Genomic DNA, 27,873 nt, shown 5'->3' with positions numbered 1-27,873 from the left:
TTTTGCATACTCTCACGCACAATTGGTGACCATACCTGAGGACATCGGAAGTTTGATTCGAGTCAAGAGGGTGGGAGTGTTTACTGTGAAGTAGCTCATCCGATTGCACTGAAGGCACATGGAGGTGCAGAGAAGCCTTTAAAAGAAGTTAGAACATACAGTAAGTGTTTATTACAATGCAGAGAGAGAGAGAGAGAGTGCGCATGCTAATAATCAATCAATAATTCCTATAGGGACAGAGTTTAGAGCAGGCACCCCCAAACTTCGGCCCTCCAGATGTTTTGGACTACATTTCCCATCTTCCCCGACCACTGGTCCTGTTAGCTAGGGATCATGGGAGTTCTAGGCCAAAACATCTGGAGGGCTGCAGTTTGGGGATGCCTGGTTTAGAGCATGGCTCTGTGGGAGGCCTTCCCACCAGCGAGTGTCCCCACAGTAAAGGTCCCCCAGCCTCTATAACCCTGAACAAACACACACACACACACACAGGGGGGGGGGGGGAGAGAGTCTTTTCTGGGTTTTGTTTCCATCTCATCCTCTTCAACCAAATGCAGAGAAATCCAAACAACCACCCCTCCCCAAATTCTCAAAAAACAAGGTATAAAACAAGGAAAGCAATTATAACCAAGTTTATACTATCACTCACTACATTTACAAAATGGGATGGATGGACACAGACAATTAGCCAGGGAAGGCAGAGGACAAAGAAATGAGCCAGTGAATAACTTGTGGGAAAGTAGGGGGTAAGGGCCCCCTTAAACTCCTCCACATTCTTGAACACAACAACTTCCCCCTGCTCCCAGGGAATCCCCCCCCCCAGCAGAAGGCAAAGTGCAGTTGCTCATCCATGCCTCCTGGAGCAGAAGTTGGGTGCTCTCTCTAGTTTTAGCAAAGCCACCCACTACTCAGTTTGGAGCCAGGGAACAGCCTTCAGCTGGTCCCCAGACTTGGCTGGGGAAGCAACTGCTCATTGCTGCACTCAAAGCCAGGGATCAGAAGAAGTTTCGAGCGAATCCTGGCTCTGGGTTTAAAAGCGCAGTGCCAGCATGCTTGGCTGAAAGGAGAAAGAACGTCTTTCCCCCTCTGCAACTCAACGGTGTAGCTAGCTGCTCGGGCGCCCGGGGCGGCGCAAATGCCCTGCACCCGGGGGCGGAGCAAGGCGCCCATGGGGCAGGCCAAGCCAGGGCAGAGCACGTAGCGCGGAACCTCCACGGAGTCCACAAGCCCCACATTGTCGTTTCAGGCAGCGTGGAGCCTGCAGGTGCCCAAGCCACTGCGTCACTCCCCGAGAGAGCCGTGTGACTCGGGCGCACTGCAGGCCAGGCCCTGTGGTCACCCCCTCAGTGATGATACCCGGGGCGGCCCACACCCACTGCACCCCCCTTCCTACGCCACCGCTACAGCTCACACCTTAGTGGAACCCGTCTCTGAAAGTCTTTGGCCACCAGTGACTCCTCAATGCTGTACCTTGCCACTTCCTTGATCGGGCAGGAAGGAGCACCCTCCTGCTTGGCTGTTAAATGCATACACAAGTCTTTCCACCTGACTTGGTATACCGAATACCCGCCTACAAGCCCACATTGCCGCTACTCCCCCACTCACCCCGAAAAGCTCTCCTGAAACTTAACATAATGATCTGCAGAGTATGTCTTTTGAAGCACTCTCTCAACAACACCAATCCCCACACCTCCCAGACACAGTTCACAGACTTTGCTGAAGGTTTGTTACCTTAAGAAACAGGGGGCACTGATTTTGTGCTTGAGGACACGCCGACCAAAACCAGTCAGGCAACGGACCTGCTTTGGCAGTTGAGACAAAGTAACCAAGGGCCAGCGGTTGCTGTAGGATGTTGGTGACTTCGTCGTGAGACTCCGTTGAGAGCAAGCGATCTGTACCTTGACCCTGGTGCGACAAAACAGAAGGTGGGGAATTGGCAAAGAGCGCACAAGGAAAGCCTTGCTGGATCAGACCAAAGGCCCATCTAGCCCAGAATCCTGTTTCCTGCCATAGCCAACCGCATGCCTACACAAGCAGGGCAGGTGTAGACTGGGCCAGAGCTGCCCATGGTCCTCAACTGGCAATCAGAGGGTGGCGGCCTCTGGTCCTGGAGGAAGGAGCCTTAAGCCCTCAGACATTTGCCAAATCCCCCTTTAAAGCCATCTGGTGGTGACCACCACCACATCTTCCCCCTGCTCCCAGGGAATTCCCCCCCCCCAGCAGAGGGCAAAGTGCAGTTGCTCATCCATGCCTCCGGGAGCAGAAGTTGGGTGCTCTCTCTAGTTTTAGCAAAGCCACCCACTACTCAGTTTGGAGCCAGGGAACAGCGTTCAGCTGGTCCCCAGACTTGGCTGGAGAAGCAACTGCTCATTGCTGCACTCAGAGCCAGGGATCAGAAGAGGTTTCGAGCGAATCCTGGCTCTGGGTTTAAAAGAGCTGCCCATGGTCCTCAACTGGCAATCAGAGGGTGGCGGCCTCTGGTCCTGGAGGAAGGAGCCTTAAGCCCTCAGACATTTGCCAAATCCCCTTTAAAGCCATCTGGTGGTGACCACCACCACATCTTCGAACAGTGAATGGAACAGATTAACTATGCCCCTAAATATCCCGCCATTCAGCTGCATTGGATAACACGTTCCAATGTTAAAAAAAGAGAGAAAATCTTCTCTCTCTCCTCATCATAATTAATGTTGTAAACCTCGATCATCTCTCTCTCTCTCTCTCACACACACCCCTTTGAAAACAAAAAAGCCTGAAACATTGCAATTCTTCCTCATAGGGTCATTTTGGTTGTCCTTAACTAGCCCTTTTCCAACTCTACAATATCCTTTTTGATATGAGGAATGCAGAAGGCTGCACCGTATATCCCAAGGATGGATTCCCTTTATATTTGGTTGCCACAATATTGAAATGGGGGTACTTGACAACCACTGGCCATCCTGGTCAGCACTGAGGCAAACACAGGGTTGATTTCTTAAATACGGTTTCTTGCCATAAAACCTTACCTTGCCCATGTCACCTCCATGGGTGAAGTGGGAACTTGGTGAGTGCACAGGGGACCCGGTAGGGGATGCAGGGAGGATGTTTATAATATCAGGATCAATATCAGGATCTCCAGTGTCTAACAAATCAAAGAGCCCCATTCCATCTGCTCCATCTTGAGAAAAGCAACAAATGCAACAACAAAGAGTCTGTTAACAGAGATTTGCTATCACTGTGATTTATATAAAAAAAGGAAAGTACACAATGTATGAAGAAATTCTTTACCGACAGCTAGCATTACATTGTGGTTGGAATACTGGGCTTGAAACACAAGGACTGTATTCAGATCCCTGGGCACCCATGAAATACACTCAGTGACATTGTAAATTTGGCTGGTCCCAGACAGCTCTTGCTTCAATCTATTTTATACACAGTTATTTAGATTTGCTTTGACCGACAGTGCATATGCACGCCAAGACACACATGCACACAAACAATTGGCTGCTGCCCATTTTGCCTGTTCCCTGTAATCATGGGGTTGAGATCTAACAAGCTGCTCATAAACACTCTAACAGAGGACGGTGAAGGCCCAAGTCAAGGAGGGGGGGGGGGGAGAGAATCAGCAGTGCAGATACTGGAAAGGAAGCCAAAGGCTGGTGTGGCTGCCATGAAAAACCTTATGCCTAGGAAAGGACAGGCCTGTGTGTTCTGGGGAGAGGGTGCTAAAGAAATTGGGGTCAGCGTGCTAAAAAAATTGGGGTCAGCTAAGGAAGCCACGGGTGCCAAGGAGGATGTGGAAAGCCCCACTTGGCGTCTAGAGATAGAGTAATCTGTGTCTTGTTGGGAGGACTGAATTCCAATCCTCTACAGGCCTCATTTTTCATATCTATCAAGGAAACATTTTTATATGAAAATATTTGAAGACACACAAACACATACATACATACAAACACACACCATTGTTTGTATTAAAGGCCAGGTCCAAACCAGTTTCAGTGGTGTAAGTTGATGATGCTACTTGCACAGATGCAGACGTGGGAAACACAAGTATATGAGTGCACGACGTATCCTGTGGGGTGTTTAGTTGGGACGTCTGCATATTTAGGGTGGTGCTGCGGCCAAACACTGAGCCAGTTGATACAGAATCTTAAAGAGAGAGAAAGAGAGATTTCGCTAAATAGTACAGCCAATAGGCTTGCTTTCATAGAAGCAACAAGTGAGAAGCATTTCACAAATACCTGGCATGATGACAAAGGATCCCTGCGGTTCTACCGCGACTAAGCAGGCGCTGAGAATGCTGGGAGAATCGGCAGTGGAGATGCCACACATCCTGCACATATCTTTCAGCCTCTTGCTAAGTGACTGCAGATTTCGGCGACTCAGCAAACAACTCCAATCTAAAGAGGAAACCAGGGAGATTGGCTACCAAGGAAATGATTTCAAATACAAATGATGGCTAGCTGCTGTCATGTTTAGACCACAAAAATGGATACATTAAAAACTGGATTGTCCACTGTATGCAAACTTCTTTCTTAAGCTATTCTGACCTCTTTCCCAACTGGAAAAGAAAGCTAAGCTACCTAGGAAGCAAACAGCTTGGGAAATTATGTTCTTTCGTCAGTTAGTGACTCTTCACAAGGCTTTTCCTATTTCGGGTGTTAAAATTGCCAGCAGGGGCTAAAGCCAAATTCTCTGCTGAAATTGAATAGGTTGCAATTTAGGTGACAGAAAGCCCATTTCCCCCATGCCATAAACACCCACCCCAAAAGGAGATTGCTTCCATATGTACAGTATATAATTATTTGATCTCAGGGGCCACTCTGTTCTCCAGATCAATGATCCTGGAGTAAGGAGTAGTCTCCCCAAAAATTCATTTTGTGACCCCTGCATTGCTTGCGACAATTTTTGTGTGGCAGTAAGGGCTTCACAGTTCTAGAGCATGCATGCCTATTCACATTTATATATTCTATCCAAAATGAGTGTGTGTGTTATGTACATTATTAAATGTGCCATTTTTGTTCCATATCAAGCATTTTGGCCAGAGAGGGGACAAACTTGCACAGAACGCTGCATCTCCATGGGTGACAAATATCTTCAGAGATGTTTCCATATTACCTTTTAGTTCCCCGTGGCCTATTCTTCCAAGACGTCCTATTACAACTCTCCAAGGCAACGAACTCATCTGCACAAGCCCCAGGCACCATTCCCAGAGTTTCTGAAGACCAAGTCTGCGAGCAGACCCCTTTTTCCTACGAGCCCTGGTGGGAATAAAGATTTACTAGTAAACAAATCCGTGAACATACCTTCCCACTGTTTTAAGACCAGTAAGACGCTGTCACACTTCAGTATTTTGACAGCCAGGATCAAGAAGGGGGGGGAGGTTCTGTACATCTTCAAAAGGTGCAAGATCCAAGCAGTAAATTAATGCATCTACTCCCTCTTTATTTAATCACTTATATCCTGTTTTTGAAAATGAGATGGTTCTAAAAAAGCTTTAAAAAGTAAGAGTAGGCACGTGTGTGTGTGTGTGTAAAATAAAACACCCTTCAAACATGCAGTAAAAACATTATCAGCATAAAAATCCATGAACCATTAAGTGAATCATAAAAAGGTTTCCAGGAAAGAAAGTTTTTCTAAACTTATCTAAATACAGGAAATGACTTTATGAATTCCACAGCCCTTACCTGTTAGGTACATCAATGTTGATAATGCAGGTTTCCAATAGTTCTCCATATAAATCTGTGCACGATGCAAGAAGCCACCTTTGATCATGAGAGAGACAGTAGCCCACGAAAAGCACATTGTATTTCTGCCCAGCCTCTCCAAAGGTTTCTCCCAGCTCTGTCTGTTTATCTTTGACAGGAGCCAATATGAAAGGAGGGGCATACAGCTTAATACACTCTGGTCTCTGCAAAACACACACAAAACAGAACACTTAAAACCACAGGATTACTTGTCCCACGGAGTAGCAGATCCCCATATAAACAAAACAGAATTGTGCGCATGCACACAGCATCATTTTTGCCTGAGGGATAGCCACTCACTCACTCACTCACTCACTCACTCACACACTCACTCACTCACACACTCACACACTCACACTATTGATATGTATCTCCAGTGTTTCTCAGAGGTTTACCAGATTTCATGCCAACCAACTCATGGTTCTCACTTACTTCTGGACTCCTGAGCGCCATCTCCATCGCCAAACCTGGGCCAAACCCAGTTAATGTTTTCACATTGGTTGACGTTGGGAGTGGCCTCCGGCATTGCGTGAAGGCGGAGAATGCCAGCGATTTTAGATGCTGAGTGTAGATCTGCCTGTCTTCATTCTTGACTGGTTGTAACAGATATTGACAAGGAACAAGCTAAGAAGGTCAGAGAGAAAGGAAAAGGTAAGTACACACTGCCCAACCTGATACCAGTATATAGAAGCCTTAAGACAGCAACAGGCTTCACGCCAAAAAAAAAAAAGTAGCATGTGCACCTGTTTTGACTCTGGGCAACATCCAATCACAATATCCTGTGCAACCAATAATAAACCAATATAATAAACCAAGACACAGCCATGTGCGTGGAATCATAGTATCGTAGAGTATAGCTCACAAGATGAGGTCAACATCAGTGACATGTTGGTACTTTCAAAAAGAGCTAAGCAGCCAAAGCAATTTATTTAATTATCCTGTTCTGACCTGAACAGCATTTGAGTTAGGAACCTTAAAGCATCACACAAACCACCCAAAGCCGCTGTAGAGCTAGGGCAGGATGTAAGTCCAACCATCAGAAGGGGACAAGGCTTCCAAGGACTACTGTGGGCAAACACCTTAAGCAACAGGCTGCCTTTGGCTTCCCACATTACAGCATCAGCTTACCTGAACAGAAACTATGTTTCTGATGTTAGGAGGGAGATTTTGGATCATTTCAAGAAAGCAACGGAGAAGACCCAGAGTCCACACGCTGGAGGAGTTGCCCTCCTCTTTCTTCTCATAGGAGAAAGGGTCAACAATGTAAACTACGATGGCAGGTGGGTAGGTGACTGCGTGGGAATCACCGTCAGTGGGGACTCCCACTTTGTCACGGTCCATAGTGCTGGAAGCAGAAAGCAGGCAGACATAAGAAACAGAAAGCTTCTTCCTCGTATGGGCCATTAAGTGTTAAGATTGCTATGTGTTCACAAATTATCTGACTTCTTTTCACCCAGCAGAGAAAGACTCCCATCTCCCCTATGCAGCTTTTTAAGGGGAAGCCGTCTTTGCAGCTTCTGCAGCTAATATACCTTCCCCATCATTATCTCAGGCTTATCAGAGCACAGCAAACACATTACTCACTAACATAAGAGACACAAAGGTATCAGGCATGCAGGCATCCTTCAGAGATGAGTAACCATTGGCACAATTAGTCACAATGTATTTCCTCAATTTTGATCAGAAGTTTGCTGGATTTAACAAGAGTTGGAACACTTGACCTGGAAGTAGAAGGAAGCCTAGGGAATTCAATCTTTGCAAATTCCACATTGCAAAAAATAGTGTGTGTGTGGTACTTTGCAAAGCAGAAGAGCACAGGCCCTTGCCCCAAGGAGCTTACAACTGGAATACTTTCAAAATTTAGCAGCTCATGTACAGTCCTTAGTTGAGATTGGAGACTGTCATAGCACAGAAGGAAGGATACACTTTGGTCTGTTTAGGCCAAAACGCTGCTAGCTACAAGTTGAAGCTCAGACCAACTGCTTAACTTCTATAATGTGATTTTAATGACAGCAAGGACACCTGTTCAAGAAATCAGATTCCTGCAAAAGGGGTGCCAAACTGGTGGCATATTTTCTCTCATCTGACTTGGAAGAGAAGTTCCAGCAAAGTCCCCAATCACCCCAGTTTGCTTTAAGGATAAGAACCCAGCATGGTGCAGCGGTCAAGAGTGTCAGAATGAGACCTCAGAGACCCAAGTTCACATATCCATCCAACTATGAAGCTCACCTGGGTTACATTGGGCCAGTCACCATCTCCCAGCCTAAACCTACCTCACAGGGTAGTTGTGAGGATTTAAAAATAAATAAACGAGGGGGAGAACCATGTGTGCCACCTTGAGCGACTTGGAAGAAAGGTACGATACAAATGGAAGTGAGTACATTAACTGATAAATCATTCTTTGCCGTGTTACCTCTCTGAAACTTCTGAGTGCAGCTGCGGAGGGATGGATGGGGCTTCCCCCGGTATCGCTGCGGATGGCTGCTGTTGCTGCTGCGTCCCCGCCTGCCCGTTCTGGACTGTTGCAGGCTGCGTGGAGAGGGAGGAAGGAGTAGTGTTGTTCATGCTGCCAAAAGGTGGAAAGGATGAAGGTTTGTTCGCTGAAATCCCACCGGCTGAACTGGAGGAGGAGGATGAAGTGGCAGTCGTGGTCATGGTGGAACTGGCCGTGGTAGTGGCAGAGGTGATGGCACTGTTTGAGTTCATTGGGACAGCATTACTGGGAGCAGACGAAGGGGTGGATGATGGAGTAGAGCTGCCTGCAACCTGAGGCGGGACAGATGTAGGATGGCTGGTGGGAGGAACTAGGCTGGACTGAGAAAGCAAGGAATTGTCCAATGGCTGTGTAGCAAGGTAAGGACCTTAAAACAGAAAAAGGAGAAGAAATTAACCAAACCTTCTGCTTCTGTGTTAATGAAACTTGACAGAGCATCATATTCATTTAGACAGAGAACCCACCAAACTGTAGGTCCTTCACAGTTTAATAGACAGGGAAAAGAGAAGAGAAACCTACCGGTATTCCACGGGGGATGATAACCTTCCCTGAAATTATTCTTATTCTTATTCTTCTTATTATTATTATTATTTATTAGATTTGCCAAGTCACTTTATCTTGTCCAGGATAAGCCAAAATGATTTACAACCAAACAAAAGGCAGTCTACCAATCTTCCTCTAAAACACAAAAGTGCACCAGAGTGCCAAGGGTTTTCTAGGTTGAGTTCTCAGTTCACACAGAGCACCTGTCAAACTCAGCAGTGCCCACAAACTGACTTTGCATCCATAAACATGACCAGGGCTTCTTTTCAGCCGGATATCCAGCACCTCTCAGGTGGGCGCCATTGCCATTATGTGAGAACAAGATTCATGGTGAGTTCTGGCACCTCCTTTTCTAGAAAAATAGCACTGAACATGACCACAAATGCTTGGCATAGGTCTAGGTGCTGGAGGGTCTGGGGGTGGAGTAAGGAAAGAAATAGATGTGGAAAGAGTTCCCCAAGAGTAGAAAGTTAAGAGTCAGAGGCCAAGGAGACTGCTTCATGTTTTTGCCTCCTGAAATATGGTTGGCTGAAAGCCCCAACAACTACTTATGGTTCACTTAATGTAACTTTGGCCTAACCAGATCAAATTAGATTTCCAACCCCTGTTCAGAACATTCTGAACCCTAGAAGAAAACGTAGCTTTCTCTGTCTGGTTTAGCAACCCAACACTAATATGCAAACCATATGGGTCAAGGAACATGGACAACTTGCACTGTACCAGATCTGAATTATGGGCAACTTCAAGCATGGGAACTGCATTTTTTGCATGCCAGCACATATGTATTGTATAACCACAGTGAAATGTTTTTACAAGTGCAGGGATAGCCAACCTAGGGCTCTCCAGATGTCACTGGACTATAACTCCCAATATCCCTGACCAGGGGCTATGTAGACTACAATTGATGGGAGGTGAGTCAAACAACACTTGGATGGCACAATGTCGGCTATCCTTGCTTTAGGGGAAGGCGGTGGGGGGAACGTACCCAAATCATATCTGCAGACTTGAGCATACAGTTTGAGTCTAGAAAATGATTCGCTGTTGGCGTGAGCTGCCTGGGAAAACCACTCAGCGACAGACTTCTCAGAAAGCTTGGTTGAAGCAGCAGATCCGACTCTCATGATCCCGTCAGGCAACAGTTTACAGATGGGTCGATGCTGGCCAAGTCTGCAGGACTGCAAAAGAAGAAGCAGGAACCAAACATCATGAGCGGATGAGCGGACAAATATTTTGACAAGTGGACCGCAAGTCTAACATATGGGACAGTGTCGCTTTATTGCACTGGGCAGAACACCACAAAGCCCACAGCATCTCAATGCATTTTTTTGGTTTGGGTTTTTAAATGCTCTTTATTAATTTTGCACATAGTTTAGAAGACAATAAAACCAGAAAGCAGGCAAGAGTACCCAGATCAGTATGCCTTTTCCAGATCCATGGCATTCACTGCTCCTGTCCCAAAAGTGCCCAAAACTGGAATCTTTATTGACAAATAAAAGCAAAGAGCTTCAACTAAACATTGCAGCTTTTTGCTGTGATGCAGCTGTTGAATCTCCCCCAGAACTTTCAAGCTGTTCAACAGTGGGACGGTCTCCCTCAGGAGGTTGTGGACTCTCCTTCCTTGGAGGTTTTAAAGCAGAGGTTGGATGGTCATCTGTCATGGATGCTTTAGTTGAGATCATGGGCGCAGCCAGGATTTATTGGGTGGGGGCAGAACTGAGCTGTGACATGGCTGGTCAGTTAGTTAAGTATTTTTATTTACTTGCTTGATTTGGGGGGGGGCAGCTGTCTCCCTGCTCCCCGCTGGCTACGCCTATGGTTGCAATTCCTGCATTGCAGGGAGTTGGACTAAATGGCCTCTGGGGTTCCTTCCAACTCTACAATTCTATGCTCCTCATGCAAGAGACTGCAGAGTTGACCCCCTGAGGTCAGTCATCATTTTCTGATATGATCGTAACAGAATTTTTCCCCGGTTTCTTGTGTGAATCTGCAATCTGTACACATTGAGGTTATTTTAATGTCTTTTTATCATCTTGAGTTTTGTTCTGGCTCGCAGCCAAGGCAAATAAACTTGGACCTGAGGAGTAAGTACCACAGCTCCCTGCTGCTGCCTGTGCTGCAGATTAGCAACCCATGGTATAAATTAAGCTACAAGGCATAACGTCATGAACCTTGCTACAAAAAGATGCCTCTACTGTTCTTCCAGGGAGGCTGCCATGTTAGAAGGCTGCAGCAAAATCAAAACACTCGTTTTGGATATTTTTCTTATAAAAGACATGATTCAGTACCCTGATATGTTTGCCCTACCATTTATACAACAGTCTCCATAAAGTTTAATAATCTCAAACATTTTGGTTGCAGATTAACCCACAAAAACAGTGGATTACGATTTTTTTTTAAAGTAGTGTCATGGCACTCAAAGAACAGTAAATTAGTGGGCCAGAGCACACTTTGCCTGATGCATACAAAGTTTTCCCCAACTATAGATAGACAGAAGGAGGGGAGAATTGTCACATAATTAAGTCAGAAGACCTAGTATTAAAAAAAAAAAAAAAGCACGATCCTTTCAGGAACTGCATGTCAATATAAAACAAGACTAAATCAAAAGAATGAATGATCCAATCAGTGCAGGTATGACTAAGTCCCAGCTGGTAAGGAACTGGCAATCGGAGATGAAAACACACACCAAAAGAAGTGATTGAGCCGCTCCTACCCTCTACTGAGCCCGAGTTGGATGGTGTGAAATCTGCCAATGTACTTCAACTCAGCAGGCTTGACCAAGGAGTCTCCTTTTGAAAGTGGCCATACTTTCAGCAAATGTTTCAAATCTGCTACTGAACCGCCAGTGAAAGAGAGAACTACTCACACCTACTCTGACTGGATCTTTTTTTTTACTTTTTTAATGGGATTTTATTTCTTTTCCTTTCTGCTCTGCCAAGTAATGGCCTGGTCTTTGCAAAACACCTTAATAATACTCTGGGATGAGGCGAGACAGACTAGTACTATTCTTCTTTCCTGAAAACATCAACGTGGCAGCACATACTAATTTAAACAATTATTATTGCTATTATTACATTTATTGCCTACCCTTCACCAGCAGGCCTCAGGGTGGGTTACAACAACTTAAAATTAAAAACAGCTAAAATGTATTACAATCGCCGGAATAGGGTTGGCTCTAGAAACACATTTTGGGTGTCAAAAGGCCACCCTCTTACCCTAACAAGATTTAGTCCAAAAATGCAGCGTGGCTACCCTGTTACATTAAGTACTGTAAGCTCTTTTTAAAAAACATTATAATTCCTTGAGCTGGGGAAAAAAAAGATTCCGCCTCTAGAACCTTTCAAAATATAGAGGCCACAGTCCCAACCCATCCTTCTGAGAAGTATCAACAAACCCCCGTGTTACCAAACTGAGAGGGAAGAAGGGAGGGGAGGGTCTGTAAACAGGGCTTGCTAGTGGGCTGGGTGTTTGTTTGTTTGTTTGTTTGGTGTGTGTGTGTGTGTGTGTGTGTGTGTGCATGCTCACATAAAGTAATTGCAGCTTGCCAGAGTATTCAGCGCAGCCTTGCCATAAAGCTAGTTGCTGATCAGAGATTCAACGGATTCAAATATACTGACATTCTCTTTTCTTTGGCTTCTGTTAAATGCAGGGTAAGACAGGCAACGCCTTGGAATAATGGCCAGACAGCGCAGAAGCACAGGGAAGATTCAGTAACCTGGAGTTAACCATGTTTGTAGCCTTAAATGCAGGAGGGCAGTACATAGTTTAACCACTTGATGGCATCTGCATGATAAGGAAACTGCTACTTAAATGAAGCCCTGCTAAAAGGAGATGAGCCTTTTATCTCTTTCTACCATCCATTTTAGCTGATTTGTTGAGATAAGGCCTGCAGGAGGTTTTTAAGTGTCAGCTGGAATGCAAAGTTGATAAATGGCACCATTAAGGGCGGGGGGGGGGGGGGATTCCTTCTGGAGCACTCCAAGCAGGGCCTCCTTCTCATATTCCCTTACCTCATATATTGCCGTGAGATCCCGAAAGAAGGTCTTTGCCCCATTCAGCAGTGCTTCATTCTCTGGACACACCACAACGTAAGCAATGTCTCTCTGAGATCCATAGGGTTCCAACATCAGCCTCTCCCAGTACGGTAAGGCAAACGGGGACAGCACCAGGAAGTCGTAATCGTATCCCAACAAAAAAGTTGGAATGGGCAGTGGTTCTGGAGACTCATCAGTTCCTGGGCAAGGAAAGGAACATTTTTTTCCATATGTTAGAATGAAACTGGACAGCAACAGTGCATCCCCATCCAGATTCAAGGGAAGCAACTGCCAAGAGAAAAGTGAGATGCCAGATGTCTTCTGGAGCAAGTTAATTCTCAAGCCACTCCTAGTACTGCCATCAAAATAAAATTGGTCCGTTCTGTCCCATCCGATCTTCCTTTTTTACTACTCTGTTCCCTGAAAACAAAAGCTGGAAGTCCACAGAGTTAAACAAAGATACCAATATGAAAAATTGGTATTCTTAAAATTATTCTAAAGCTGGAGGCATTAAGTAGTGATCTGTAAAATACTCTCCAAACATTTGCAGTGCAAAATTGGGGGCTGGCATGTAAACAAATCAAGCAGCAAGTGTGGCTTCCCTCATATAAACAAATCCAAAGTACTGGGCTGAAGGACGAAAGTTTGCTTCCTACATCTTGGGAAAACTCATGAAGACCTTGGTAGGAACAAAAGGATCTAATGAGGGACTCACAAAGATTCACAGTAAGACTCTGTAGCTCAATTCAGACATCACTGACATAGCACCATCAGGAATACACTATGGGTTCACACACCCCATATCCTTCCCTGCTATACACCAATTCCCTCCTTTACTTAGAAGTTTTCCTTAATCATAGTTGCCCATGATGCCCTACCTAGGCAAGCTAGGTGTAACCATACTTTTCTTCCAAATCTGAAATGGAAATCCACTTCTACCTAGGAGTTTCTTCTTAATTGGAAACACGGAAGGGGGGGGCGGGGACGACAGAATACACAAGCCCACAATCTACAGCTCATAGCCAAACCATAGTTTGGGTACAACATCTGGATTGAGGCTGTATCGTTGATTATGTTTTACTGGGAGAATAGGATACAATTTTAAAGTCCTCTGGTCTTGAGGTCTAGCATCTTTATAAATGTTCCTTCATACTCTCCTATGCTTCCAGCCTATCATGAGTTCCAAAATAAACAACTCATGACCAAAATTCAACCCAAAGAAAAGTGCATCATAACCTCCCCAAACCACAGAGCATAAACTCACATTTCAACATACTACCGCTCCTTGAATTCCCTCCACCCATGCACTAGGAAAGAGTAGGAAAGTTTTAAAATGATCCCCCCTCCACACACAAACAAATGAAAGAAACTGATCTGTGGGCAACATTTACCGTAAGTGCCTCGGCCAGCCATTTTGTGAAACTGCTGCCACGTGAGAGGACCCTGCACCCCCCAAGAGCGAACGGTTCGTTTTTTCTGAATTGCATCCTGGAGGACAGGCTGAAGTGAGAGCAGCATGCGAAGGATGTCCTGAGAACATTGCATGCTCACGTCTCCAACTGAAACAACCAAAGTTAGTTCAAAGAGGTTGCAAAGTAGTGTCCTAGTCACGATCTATACATATCAACAACTCATTTCTAAGCTCCAGGTGTTGTACATTAAATGCATGAAGTTACCTGTGCTCAGAGAATACAACCCACATCACTGCTATGAAATTCTCTATATATTTTATTGTATACTGCTTTGGTTAGGTTAGTTTAAAATGAGGGATGTAAACTCTAAGCAGTTTTGGTTGATGAACACTGGGAAACTACAAGTTAAGGGCACAATTTTGTTTTTGAGGTGCATTCACTTATTCATCTCTAAAGGCATCTTAGTAAAAACACCATTTGCATTTAATTTTTTCAAAGAAAATGATTAACAGATTTAAAAAATTTCAACTGGTTGACAACTCTGCTTAAAAGCAGCATATGGCTTGTCACTGAAATACTCAATTTCAGTCTTCCAGAAACCAAGCAAAGCACATGCTGAGCTTAACTTTCAAAATATTTGGAATTTCCCCCTAAAGCTAAGGAGTATATGCTTGCTTCAGAGTGTTTCGTTACTCAACAGTTACGTGCACAGAAAGATACCTTGAAATATGCTATATAGCAAAGTAAATACATCCTATGCACACTAAACTTGCAAAGTAGGCAGGTAATATAGCAGAGCCATAGCCAGGTCAACTTGAAAGTAAGTCCCACCTAATTCATATTTTTATTTTGCACCTTTATATACCTCTTTTTTCCAATTACAAATCAATATGCTTCACATGAGTATAACTTAAAATATATGGATGGTTCAATTAGGTCTTGTTTGGGCATTTTATGCTTTTGTGTGATGTGTTTGTACAGACGCACACATAAATAGGTTCTGAAGGCATGTTCTGATGGATGGTTGATCTCTGAATGATAATCTTTTCTATCATCCTGGAAAAGTTATTCCTGCAGCCCAGGGGCAGATCTCTCCCTGCTCTAATTTAGAAAGTATTTCTCAAGTTTCCTTAAAAATCAGAGCGTCCAGATTTCCCTCGCATACACCATGCAGAGGCCCTAATTGATCACAACTGCAATACAACATACTGCCAAGCACTCATGTGTATGTTTTGCGGCCTACATCAAAGAGATAGACAGACATTTCTCAAGCAGCCAAACTTTGAGTCTTCCAGGGTAGGCATGGGGAACCTGTAGCTTCCAGATGCTGCTGGACTACACCTCCCATCAGTCCCAGCCAGCATGGCCAGTGGTCAGCTACAATGGGAACTGTAGTCCAGCAACTTCTGGAGACCCACAGGTTCTCCACCCCGTTCCAGAGAATAACAAATAATTAGCATTCCAGATATTTTAGGTATAATTAGTGCACCCAAGCAAGCTACCCATTCTTTGCAATTTATGGTAAATCAACTAAGTGATCACTTTCAAGTCCGCATTTTATATAGGGTGAGAAATTTGAAACACTATTGGGGGGGGGATGACTGCAAACACTTACCATTTTGTTTTGACCAATGGTGCAAGCAAGTACTCTTCACAAGTGCTTCGTCAACTTTCCCTCCCGACATGTTGTCCATAAACTGGCGCCCATGTTCCAACGCAAGGTAGCAGTCATTACAACAATCCCTTTCCTCGGCGCGTACCAGGTTGCTGACAGCTCCAGCTTTTGGCAAGGGATCGTGGTCCGCCGCTCCAAATGGCGAAAACAAGTTGGTGCACTGGTCTTGCAACAAGAGGATCAGCTCATCAGGCAGCCTGTCTGCCTCCTTCGATCCCCCGCCATGCTCAGCAGAGCCCGTGCGGAGGGCCTCAAAGCGCTTCTCCACATCTTTGCCACATTCCGAGGTGCGGCCTAGGATGTCCAACTCATCCTCTAGGAATAATCCAGAGTTGTTGCCAAACTTCCTGTTCATCACTGCGCTGAAGCCACAGGTACACCTATACTGGGCTTCTTGTGTTGGATCTGGAATGTAAACTCCAACATCGGCACCTTTGATGTTTGTGTTGCAGACGCAGATGCAACAGCTGTCAAAGTTACAGTCTTTGAAGAGATTCATCACCGATTCAGAGAGGATGAGGTTTACATAAAGACTGTGGGCCTCAGGGATAGAAGGAACAGTGGGAGGCTCAACAGAATTTAGTGGTCTGCAGGTTGATGGTGTGGACGCTGGTGAATACAAGTCCGAATTCTCATACTTAACTGAGCCTTGAGCACTGGCTGGCCCACCAGCCCCACGGGGAGTCCTTGGAGTCCTTGGTGTCCGTGGAGTTGGGAAACGGGGGGTGGAAGGCGAAGGGAGAATGCCGGGCCCACTGTTACTGGGTGGGGCACTGCTGGGTGGCATTCCAAAGGGCGTATGTGTTTGTGGAGTGTAGGCAGGGCCATATTCTTGATCAATAGTGCTCCCATCACTAGGGAAAAAAGAGAAGTATTTTTATCCAAGGCTTTTAAGTAGTACATTCTCTAGAGTATTTTTTTTTTTAAGGATCTGAGCAGACAAACAGTGGGAATCACTGCCAGTAATAGGACAAAACAGTCAAGATACAACGGCACATGGCAGCACGTTTAGAGAGGTAACATAGGACAACACACTTAAAAGAGGTTACATTACATCAGTTTTTTCTAACCTGGAGCCCTGCAGATGCTGCTGGACTCCAACTCCCACCAGCCCCTTCCAGAGCAACCAGCTGCCAGGGATGATGGGAGTTGCAGTACAAAACATCGCAAACAAGCACATACCCTTCTTTGATGAATGGCATTGCAGGCCCCGGAGGAAGCAATTCCAGCTTGCCAACAGTCCAACTTTGCCGGTAAACACACTCCTCTGGCAGCTTGAGGGGCTGGAGACACTGGCTTGGTAAAGTCTTCAATGGTGCAAACATGGAACACCCCACAAAAGCTTGGCTGTTCTCAGGCTTATAAACATAGGAATAATCCTAGAAGCAAAAAGAAAAAGCATAAATGAAGAGCTAACATAGTCGGAAAAAGAAAAGCCAGCTGCCCCTTTGGTTTGCTGCCTCTGGGATATGAATCAGGGGAGATGGCTTGAGTTCAAGTAGAATAATACATGGGCCAAATCTGGGCTTAGAAGCTCATTTTGAGTCTATACTGGATGTGTTTGCACATCACAACAGGGCACAGCTAATGGTTTAACCATGAACATGCAGATTGTTCCCACTTTGTTCCTCTCCCTAGCTAGCAGGAACAACAAACCACGATCCTTGGCTTAGCATTATATCCAGACTGTGGATTGGTTTTTCCTTTGCTCCAAACAAACCATGATCTGAAAGGTTTGATACAGGTATTGCAGATTCTTATCAGCTGGGGTTCAGAACAGAATTATCCTGGTTAGATATTTAAAATTTACACTACAGCACTCTGTGAAGCAGGCATAAGGTACTGGTGGGGTTGCCCATTCAAACACCTATTAACTTATGAAGGAGTAACTAAAGCTACCTTCACACAACTGCAAGTTTAAAAAGTATTAAATCAACCAGGACCGCAACCAAATGAAGACAAACAACTGAGAAAAGTAGGCAGTGGAGAGGAAGACACAGAACTCGAAGGAGGAGACTGGCAGCAGATGATAAAAGGGGAGGGGGGGGAGAGAGAAACAAGTAAAGAAAACCCTGCAAAAACAACATACTGAGGCCTTCTTCTCTGCCTGGGGTCCCACTGAAACAATCAACTGTAAGTTTGACCAAGAGTCATGAGCTCTATAACCAAAATGGGCACGAATTGGGCTATTATTCTTTTATTTTTGTCTGTAATATAACCATGTAAAGCATGTTCTGTTTCTGGGGGGAGGGGGTTAATGTTTAAGTTTCCCCAATTTCACCTAAGCATTTGGCTCATGAACGAAAGAGGGACTATTCCGCTCCCAACCACAGGTGTAGGGATTATTATGTTGGGAAGGTTGGAGGGTTTAGGGAAAGGGAGGCGGGAGTCTGAATGTTGAAGTTGATCACTTTTGAAATTCAGAGCATCTGTATTTTTTGCTGATGGAATATGGTAATAACACTGAAATTATCTATTGCCTGGTTGGTTGGTTTTTTTAACTAGCCTTTAGTGCAGGGGTTGTCAACCTGGTCCCTACTGCCCACTAATGGGCGTTTCAAGATCCTAGGTGGGTGGTAGGGGGTTCTGCAACACAAATTGAATCCTCCTTCCATCGAGCACTGGTGGGGGGTAAGGAAATTTTACCATCAAGAAAGATACATTAATGGGCAGTAGGTATAAAAAGGTTGACTACCCCTGCTTTAGTGGCATTAGGTTAAAACAGTAAAACCATAAAATCATCCAAAGTCATCCAAATACATTGATAATCCAAACACATACAATATATAAACTAGATAGCCACTAAATCAGGCAAATTTAGATTTAGCTTTAAAAATCTTGGCTAAGTACCCAGAAACAAACTTGGTAGTTTCAGGAGTATCATCCCTGGTATATGCTGCATAATTTTAAATTAACCTTATAACGCCTCACTTAACTGCAATAACTTTGAATGTAAATGACCTGGGTACACCAATTAAATGAAGAAATGTACTTAAAACTTTACTTTCCTGATAGAAGATTTAACAACTAAGCTCAAAAAATGGTCAAAGTTAACATTCTCACTGGGTGGGGTGGGGAAATGAGACGCACCCCTTCTATAAGACATGGTATCCCTTTATCGACTTTAGAAGACACTTTATTTGGTTCCCTTTCTTGGAATGTCTAAAACTACAGATATCGATTGCTATTTTTCTGTACAACTGCTAAGCCCTGTTTTCTTTGTATGGGTATGTTTTGTTACCTGAAATTAAGAATCTATTGAATAATAGCAATAACAGTAATAAAGACAACTTAACATACCTTTATTTCTGAGGGTTTGGGGCTACAGAATCCCTCATCTACTTCAATCCTGAACTGAACGCCAGCAGTAGCGCCATTTCCTTCTAAGACAGTCCCTCCAGGCGTGGTGTCCATACTGCCATACTCCTTATTGTTCATATTCATGGGAGAAAACCCCATAATGTGTTGCTCCAAGGATGGTGGTGTTGGGTACATTTTATGAAGATCTGCAGTGCCTGGTTTAGATTTAAAAGGATTTTGAGAGAGAGATGTTGGAATGCTCACACATCAAAGCTACTCTCATTTATCACAAGCTTATCATGTCTCTGAATGCTTGGCTGCAGCAGATTCCCAAACTACACCATTAGCATAAAAATGTACACTCCATTAATATTTTTATCACTAGTATTCTCTTTCCTTGTGCTCGAATCCCCAAACTGGGACTGTGAACCCTAGTGTGGGAAGTTCCCATGTGATTCATCCCACTTGTTTGGTGTAAGCTTGGCCCTTCAAAATATATTGCATGAAGTGGTCTCCCAAGTAGGTAGTTTACATACAAGGGTACAGAATTGGGGGGGGGGAATATCTGTGCAGCAGGAACAGAAGACCAAGATACGTGAAAGATAGTTGTAGGTGCATCATAGGTAAAGATACAACCCAACATGTGTGTGACTCACTCTCAACAAGCAGCCAGTGGGGCCAAATGAGCATAGGAAGATGGGCAGTTATCAACCAATAACTGAAATGTGGTACTTGTTTTCTGGAGTGAGCTAGGCACACCCAGCTTCTATCAAGTTTGAATTCCACAACAGTAATTTTCTAGAGATTTTCAACATCCCAAGACAGCCAAACTGCTTCCCCAATGGCTTCTGAATGTTACTATTTTACAATTTTGTCACAGAATGCAAATTCCTATGTTACTGGTGCATGCTAACTGTAGAAGCAGCCACACAATAAAAAAATGTTAGCTTGTGACGTAGTACATTCAGACATGTCTATTTGAACTAGCTGGGGCTAAGAGTAGGACAGGGAGTGGGGAACCTTTTTTGGCCCAGCAGGCCAGATCTTTCTCTCTCCCTACCATGTGGACAGACTTGGACACACCTGCCTGTCAATAATCTGATAGCATAAAGTCATAAGGTAATTTGACTGGTGGATGGTCCTGCCCGGCTATCAAAGTTGGCCAGGGAGGCAGTGAGAGATGGTGACCTTTCTATAGGGGTCGAGTGAATGAGAGCAGATTCTCTGCAGAGAAATCTCCTGTGCACCTGAACCAAGCAGGATTAAACTCCCTGGGCATTTGCTAACATGTCGGGAGTTCAATCCTGTTTTCTGAAGGGATCAACTGCACAAGCAACCAATCCAGCCACATCCCAAATATGACAACAGGTGTGGGTGGCTAGCCAGAAGTTCCCCCAAAGTGTGTGTGTTTGGGGGGCCATGGAAGGAGAGAGAAAAAAGAAAGCAGCTTACTTATGCATGACAAAGGGTCCAAGTTTCCTGCTTTTGACTCTTTGCAGTTGGATTTGTCATCTGCTCCATTCAGCATTCTTTTAGATCCAGGCTAGGGAGGGAAGAGGAATAAAAGAAACTGACTCCACAGATATCGCTGGGTAAAAATAAGGTCTTGCACAGCTTCATCAATAGCAATGACTTTGCAACTTTAAAAACCGTGCCATGTCATAGGTAAATTCAGAAACAGGCAGGAGTTTCAAAAGCAGCTTATATTAGATGTGTCCTGTGACTCAAAGCAGGCAGAAAGCTCACAATGCCTGCTAAAGCCCTTGGGTGTGCCTAAATTACCTCTTAGGATGCCAGCTATTTTAGTTCACTTTTCCAGAAAATGTATATGCGAAACAATTTAAAAACACACAGCACCAGACAATAACAATATTCACAAATTTTACAACCAAAAACCAAGTAAATAAACAGAATCTGCTCCAAATGATGCTGCAGGATAAAGATTATTTGCAGTTAAAAAAAGGGAGATTTAAGTTAAAATTTCAACATAGCCACTGAAATTTGAGGAAATGTTGCACAGAGATTGCCAGCCACAAAAACAAAACAAAACAAAACATTGCACTTATTAAGAAGGCTTTCCTATGCAACTCTGGGCCCCACATCATCCAGGCAATGGATCATCTAAGCAAGCTGTTTCCGTCAGCAGCCTCACTGACCTCACTTAGGAGGCTGATAAAGATGAAGTGTGAAGCAAGAGCCCATTTGCACAATGCATGTCTGTCATTCAGCAACTCTAGGCTGAGACTTATTATGCAAACTGCCTCCTTCAATCTATACTATTTGAGCAGTTCCCTTACTAAGGTACTGACTCTGCTTCAGCTGCTTTGCACATTCAAGTCAACAACCCAAAAATGCATACCTCACTTTACAGACAACAGTTATAGGGCAAGGCTTAAGATTATACAAACAGATCCAGTTCGATTGGAGAGTTATTGGAATGGCTCAGAAACTACAAGTATGAAAACTGGTTCAATTTTTTCTTGTTTTTAGTTCTACACTGCCTTCACTGTCATGTGGTGTCTTGGCACCCCACTACAATAAGAAGCTATGAAACATATCTTATCAAGCCACTTACTGTTAGCTCATCTTCATCTGAGTTGAAGAGATTGTCAAGGTCAGTGTAAGAGACAACCAGGTCATTTTCATGAAACAAACTAGTGGACGCTGTGCGATTGTGAGGGGGAATACGCTGGGCATCTATTGCTGAAAGGAGAGAGATCAAAGGCTCACCAATGGACTCTGTTCTAGCAGTTCTGATGTTATAGTTTGTTTACAGAACCTACTATTAAATAAACCAATGCATACTTGTCGTTCTATCCAGTTTTTAAAATGAACAGCATGCGTTTCAAAAACAGCTATGTTACCTTGTTTGACAGAGGGGCTAAAAAGTGACATCGCATCCTCTCCAACATTAGGTGTCCCATCTTCAGCCTGCAAACAACAAAAGGAGGCAGCAGGCCGTATGAGTATGTGACTACGCCACATGAGTTATTTAACATATAAAGTTGCCTTATACAGAGTCAGGCAGTTTTCGCCAACCAGGTGCCTTCCAGATGTGCCAGTTGGGGCCAATGGGAATTGTTGTCCAAAACAGTTCAAAGGCACCAGGTTGGTGAAAGCTGATCTATTTCAACTGGCAGGAGCTCTTCAAGTAGAAGTCCAAGAGCCTTTCAGAAACAAGAGTATTAGTTGTCCCTTCTGACAGGCTCTGACTCTGACAGGCACTCGCTCTCGGGCAAAGTTCTTCCCCATCGCTTGCTACCAGATCCGCTATCCCCTATCACTGATCATAAACAGGTGACTGTGTGACATGGGGCAAGGCACTGAGACTGCTTTTTGAAAAACACAAGGACACACATGGATGCTTTAGTTGAGATTTCTGCAGTGCAAGGGTTGGACTAGATGACCCTCGAGGTACCTTCCAACTCTACAATTCTATTACTCTGCGATCTCTTTGGGGCCACAGAACTAGTTGCAAGGCTCTACATCCTCTTGGTTCATGTGCATTCCTCACTTACTGTTTCTGCATGTGCTCCTGGTCCCTCATTCCCTGTGTTGGGCTTCACCCAGACCTTTTCACTCACCTTGTGCTTTTTCCCAGCTTCTCGCTCACTGTTCTGCCTGTCCTTTTTATCAGGAAAAGGGAATTCTTCATCTCCATCAACAAATGCATACGGATCCATTTCAGGTTCCTGGTCAGCTACTATTGCTGCTAGATACTGGTTCTTGCTCTGGTACTGCTGCACCAATTCATCAGAGACTTTTAAAGGTTTTCTACATTGCACCATTAACCTGCACACAGGAAAAAGACCAGGTTACAATGAATAGAAACCATATGCCAAAACCCTTCCGGTGATTAAAACCTTTAATTGCTTCTCAAATTGTAACCCATCTTTCCTCCAATGTGCTCAAGACAGCATTTACTACCCTGGGAGAGGTGGGCTGGTCAGCACAATTCAACCAAAGCAAAGATCACCCAGTGAGTTTCATGGCTGTGCAGGGAGCCCAGCTGTCTGCTGTCCAAGTCTAACACATTTAAGCACCGTACCGGCTTACAAGTTCACCCCCAACACCTCCCATATAGTGGAATCCCCCCGCCCTGCCCCGCACACACAAAATTAAAAATTTCACTAGAGTCCCACAACTACTCTAGACAACAGTGGATTTCTTCTTCTTGAGTTTTTCATGTGAGTTATTATCAATCTGGTATTTTAAAAGTCTTTATGTTCCTAATTAGTATATGGCTTATGTCAGCTCTTCTTTCCCAGCACTTTACAATGAGGTCTTTAAAAAGGACAGCACTACTCACATCTCAGCTTTTGCTTATGTTTATCAATATCAAGCCCAGGGCTTGCCGATCAGAAGGTCGGCGGTTCGAATCCCCGCAATGGGGTGAGCTCCTGTTGCTCGGTCCCTGCTCCTGCCAACCTAGCAGTTCAAAAGCACGTCAAAGTGCAAATAGATAAATAGGTACCACTACAGCGGGAAGGTAAACGGTGTTTCCGTGCACTGCTCTGGTTTGCCAGAAGCGGCTTAGTCATGCTGGCCACATGACCCGGAAGCTGTACGGCAGCTCCCTCGGCCAGTAAAGCGAGATGAGCGCTGCAACCCCAGAATTGTCCGTGACTGGACCCAACGGTCAGGGGTCCCTTTACCTTTAACTGCCATACTGGTACAGTACAGGTTATTATTATTATTTTCTTACATGCCTTTCACCACAAGGTCCCTGGGTGAGTTTGAACAACATAAAAATACATTATTAAAATCAGTTAAAATTATATACAATCAGATAAATGAATGAAGAGCCTCTAGCTCACAAAAGCTTATACCATAATTTTATTCTGGGCATTATTCCAGGCAGGAGTTCTTCTCTTAAAATTCATATTTTGCTAATGAATGAAGCAAAAACCACTTCTCTCATTGCCCAGAGTTCACATCATTCTCTGCAATGAAGGCCTTTTGTGCACAAAGACCAGAGAAACATGCTTCACTGGAACATACAGCAGTACAGTTTAGATAATGGATGGTTTAGACTAGAGCAGGGGAGAGAGACTGTGGTATCCTGGGGGACCACTGACCAGCTTCTAGCTGGGACTCTCTGCAAAGTTTGCAGGAGTTAGGGAAACTTGATCTGATCTAGCAAGGCAGTTATGAAGATCAGATCTAGATTTATTAGCTTCAGTTAGTTGGCTGCATCAGGTGTCTTCAGATCATGCACTGGGACCATGCCTTAACTGTGATAGTCTCTATTCAATCTCCTCGGGGTTTAAAATGCACAGACAGGCCTCCATGTGTAGAAGAGACTCTCTGCTTTGGACTGTCATGCTCAAACTCATGGAGGGTTTCACTCTGTAGAGCTGAGGTTCCCAAACTGAGCTCAGTGGACCACCAAAGCTTCATTCACTTGCATTAAATATTCATATTATTTTTGACTGTCTTTTTACTGCTGCTTTTATTTCTTATGTTTTATGTTTCTGTATTGCAATTTGAATGATATGGGATACAAATTGGAATGCAATAAAATACAATGTAACAAACAAAGGAAACAGTAAAAATACAATTAAAAAATACAGAGCATCTATCTCAGCACATTGCAATTGTTACAACCAATGGAAAAACAGTTAAGTGGTCTGCCAAGACCACCAGCGAATTTCAAGTGGTCAGGGGGAGTTCGGAGTTCGGGAAGCACTTGTGTAGTGATTCCATGGCAATGGGGCAGGTCTTGGTAGCACATCTTCACTTCCTCTTGAGTGTTTTTTTACATGTGAGGAGCTTGAGCAGCTGAATGGGGTTTCAAAAAATTTAAACACAGCAAGTGAAGTCAACCCATCCTTGGGTTAAACATTTGCAATCTGAATAATGACTATCCATTTAGAAACACATTAGCAAACTTTTTTTTAAAAGGCTCAAAGTTTTGCAGTCACTTATGGCCAGTAAGACCACTGGAAGGCTATTCAGACAAAGAAGCTTCACATTGTAGTTCAGTTAAGCCATAACTGGCTAATGCAGGCATCTAGCAGGCTAATAATAATTTAAAAAAACACTGCTGCTTTATGAAAGTACTTGCAAGACTCTTATAAGAAGTAGTCTCTGAATTGAAAGGCTGCCAGCAGTTTGAACTGGAACCCAAGGTCTAATATATGGGTCAGCACCCAGGGGGCCCTGGCCAAATCTTCTCCTAAGAGCAAACCAGGTCCTTCCATTGCAGAGCGAGAGGCAAAGGAGGTGTGGAGAGAAACCCGGGTCAGTTGACCCAACCTCACCAGAACAGGAGGAGGATGGTTGAAGTACTGGCCCATCGCCTTCCCTGCCACCTCAAAGTGGCCCTCCAGAAAAGCAAACTGCTGAGCAAGAGCTTAAAAACAACCAGAGGATTCTCTGCAAACTAAGCCTGTTTCTCATGGTGGTGGTAACCCTCTGTCTGGGCTGCCGTGTTTCCAGGCTGTAGGTGGGGGCCTCCCTGAGTGAATGCTCCTCTTTACTCAGTCATGTAAGCCCCCACCTGCAGGCTTGCAATGCTACAGCAGACAAAGGTTTACCACTACTGTACTGTGAGAACTAGGCCACAGGAATGTTAAAAGAGATTTAAAAAAACCTCAATTCCAGGAAGTGAAAATAAGAACTCACTTTTTGGTGCTTTACACATCCTCAAACTACTGTGGTAGATGAAAATATAATCAACCTGTTTCAAGCATGACCATTTGGAGCATGCTTTTCCCAGGCCTCAAGTAACTTGAGAATAGCTTTGCACAGTGGATTTTCCAACCAACAGGAGCTTCAGCCTCCTTCCCCCCCCCCCCCCGGCCATGGAGACACATTTGATCAAGTCCTGTAGTAGGTCTTTTCCTAAACCGCCTCTCAGGTGGGCAACGAACTGGCTGCAACTGAGCATTAAAGACAGCTGGCATTTCTATCTGGAAGCAGGTATATGAACACTGGAATTTGCAACAGTAAAAAAAAACTTAACGGGCTGCAGATAACACGACTTCACAGTGGAGAGGAGAAAAACTAATATCTAATTCAAATAAGCAGTACGTCAAAGGCCTGCTGGCTCAGAACCATCAGCTACCAGGAGGGAACAAAATTGATTTCCCAAGGCAGGGTGTTCTACAACCTAGGTGAGGCAACAGACAAGGTCCTGTCATGTGTATTCCCACCAACTGTACTTCAGGGAGCAGTGAGACATGAAACATCTTCTGCCCAGACAGGAATATAGGATATACCAAAATCAGATCGTTGGTCCATCTCTAGCTCAGCACTGCCTATATATATTGTTAGGCAGTGACTCTTCTAGGTCTCCAGCAGGTGCTTTTCCCAGTCCTACTTGGACACCAGAGATCAAACCTCTTCCCCTGATCTGAGCTGTGTGGAAGGGTCATAAGGTAGGAGGCAATTCTTTCAATATCCTGATTCTAAGCCATTTCTTTTGCAGAGATCAGGCCACAGAATATACTCAAGAGGGAAAGAACGGTAACAGACTATTTTACTGATCTTCTCATTCATGACCAACTAAACAAAGTTCTTCGGAATACCATTTTTAAGGCACTATTCAGATTTATTTCTATTTTAAAAAACTATCTTGTCCAGAAGCAAAACAACTTTTTGGAAAGATAGCAGCACAGGATACCTGCTGACAGCATTGTTTTGTTAAATTGGCACCTGCCTTCAAAATAAGCTCACAAACTAAACCAAAAGGAGATCGAAAAGGAAATGCATGTTTCCTTACCCTTGAACAAGAGCAAAAGAACAGCTGAATATTATTCAGAGCTTGAAAATGTTACCAAGCAGCTAACAGCTGATGCACAAATGATGAGCGACAGTTGCAAGCAGCACACTAAGCTTTTACAAAACTGTAGAGCTTATTGGTTTATGTGGGGTTTTTTGTTTTTATTACGTATTTTGTGTTATTTTATCTTGTATTTTTATGTTGGGTACTTGCCCTGAGATCTACAGATTAAGGGAGGTATACAAATTTAATAAATAAAAATAAATAAATGAGAAGCTTACTCATTTTTCCTCTACTAATATGGAGGGGAAAGGAACTATCAAGTGTTGGTGGGCTGCTTCCAGTCTCAGGATAAAATCAATGAACATATTTTCAAACTCCTAGTTCGAGATTTAAATGCCCACTTAAATCCAACAATTGCAGGTGGGTTCTGCCTTTATTTTCATTAGCTCATTCAGAGGCAATCCAGCTTTGTGCCCCTTTCATCTCCCTCTATTTTCATGTCTCAACAGCAGCTGTACACATCTCCTATGATTGTCTTAGAATACTTCAGACACACAAGTTGCAAGTTCCTTATGCCAGGATTATTTCAGGAACATAACAGCTCTTTTGAGATTCAGCAGTAATCAAGGACAATTAAGTTCACTGTTGGTTAGCAAGGAGGATGAATTACAAAAAAAAAGGTTCCTATGAAGCCTTTGCACAATGGAAATACAAAAAAGAAAAAAGAAATAAATGAATGATCCCCTTCTAGACATACAGGAACCAGAATATGACTCCTCAAAAAGCTCTCCCTACTGCCACTTAACCAGCACTCATAGGACGTTGGGCAGTGATGTTTACAAGTATACAACTAAGATGTTTTAAGCACATACTTGAAAACTTCAAAAGCGTGGACAAACATGAGTTGGTAAGCACGTGTCTCATGCAGATAAACTCATTACTGTGCCAAGTTTCAGCAGGTAGCTATAG

General features: G+C 44.1%; 1 protein-coding gene across 1 annotated transcript in view; it reads right to left on the bottom strand.

Annotated features, from left to right (window-relative positions):
- The window catches only part of MED13 (mediator complex subunit 13), a 104,754-nt gene that overhangs the window by 4,475 nt on the left and 72,406 nt on the right, over nucleotides 1–27,873 (bottom strand). Inside the window, exons 10-29 of the mRNA XM_035139697.2 lie at nucleotides 22,760–22,967; nucleotides 22,040–22,106; nucleotides 21,751–21,878; nucleotides 20,628–20,718; nucleotides 19,176–19,390; nucleotides 17,058–17,254; nucleotides 15,816–16,729; nucleotides 14,180–14,347; nucleotides 12,765–12,988; nucleotides 9,743–9,932; nucleotides 8,134–8,581; nucleotides 6,849–7,065; nucleotides 6,153–6,344; nucleotides 5,661–5,884; nucleotides 5,092–5,234; nucleotides 4,215–4,373; nucleotides 3,934–4,122; nucleotides 3,000–3,151; nucleotides 1,729–1,902; nucleotides 36–136 (exon numbers count right to left, since the gene is read on the bottom strand). Coding sequence (XP_034995588.1) covers nucleotides 36–136; nucleotides 1,729–1,902; nucleotides 3,000–3,151; nucleotides 3,934–4,122; nucleotides 4,215–4,373; nucleotides 5,092–5,234; nucleotides 5,661–5,884; nucleotides 6,153–6,344; nucleotides 6,849–7,065; nucleotides 8,134–8,581; nucleotides 9,743–9,932; nucleotides 12,765–12,988; nucleotides 14,180–14,347; nucleotides 15,816–16,729; nucleotides 17,058–17,254; nucleotides 19,176–19,390; nucleotides 20,628–20,718; nucleotides 21,751–21,878; nucleotides 22,040–22,106; nucleotides 22,760–22,967 — 4,401 coding nt within the window. The remainder of the gene's footprint in view (nucleotides 1–35; nucleotides 137–1,728; nucleotides 1,903–2,999; nucleotides 3,152–3,933; nucleotides 4,123–4,214; nucleotides 4,374–5,091; nucleotides 5,235–5,660; nucleotides 5,885–6,152; nucleotides 6,345–6,848; nucleotides 7,066–8,133; nucleotides 8,582–9,742; nucleotides 9,933–12,764; nucleotides 12,989–14,179; nucleotides 14,348–15,815; nucleotides 16,730–17,057; nucleotides 17,255–19,175; nucleotides 19,391–20,627; nucleotides 20,719–21,750; nucleotides 21,879–22,039; nucleotides 22,107–22,759; nucleotides 22,968–27,873) is intronic.

The sequence above is a fragment of the Zootoca vivipara genome, chromosome 15, assembly GCF_963506605.1.
Source record: "Zootoca vivipara chromosome 15, rZooViv1.1, whole genome shotgun sequence".
Classification (NCBI taxonomy): Eukaryota; Metazoa; Chordata; class Lepidosauria; order Squamata; family Lacertidae; genus Zootoca; species Zootoca vivipara.
The sequence above is the reverse complement of the archived record's forward strand: the minus strand, read 5'-3'. Positions and strand labels throughout refer to the sequence as shown.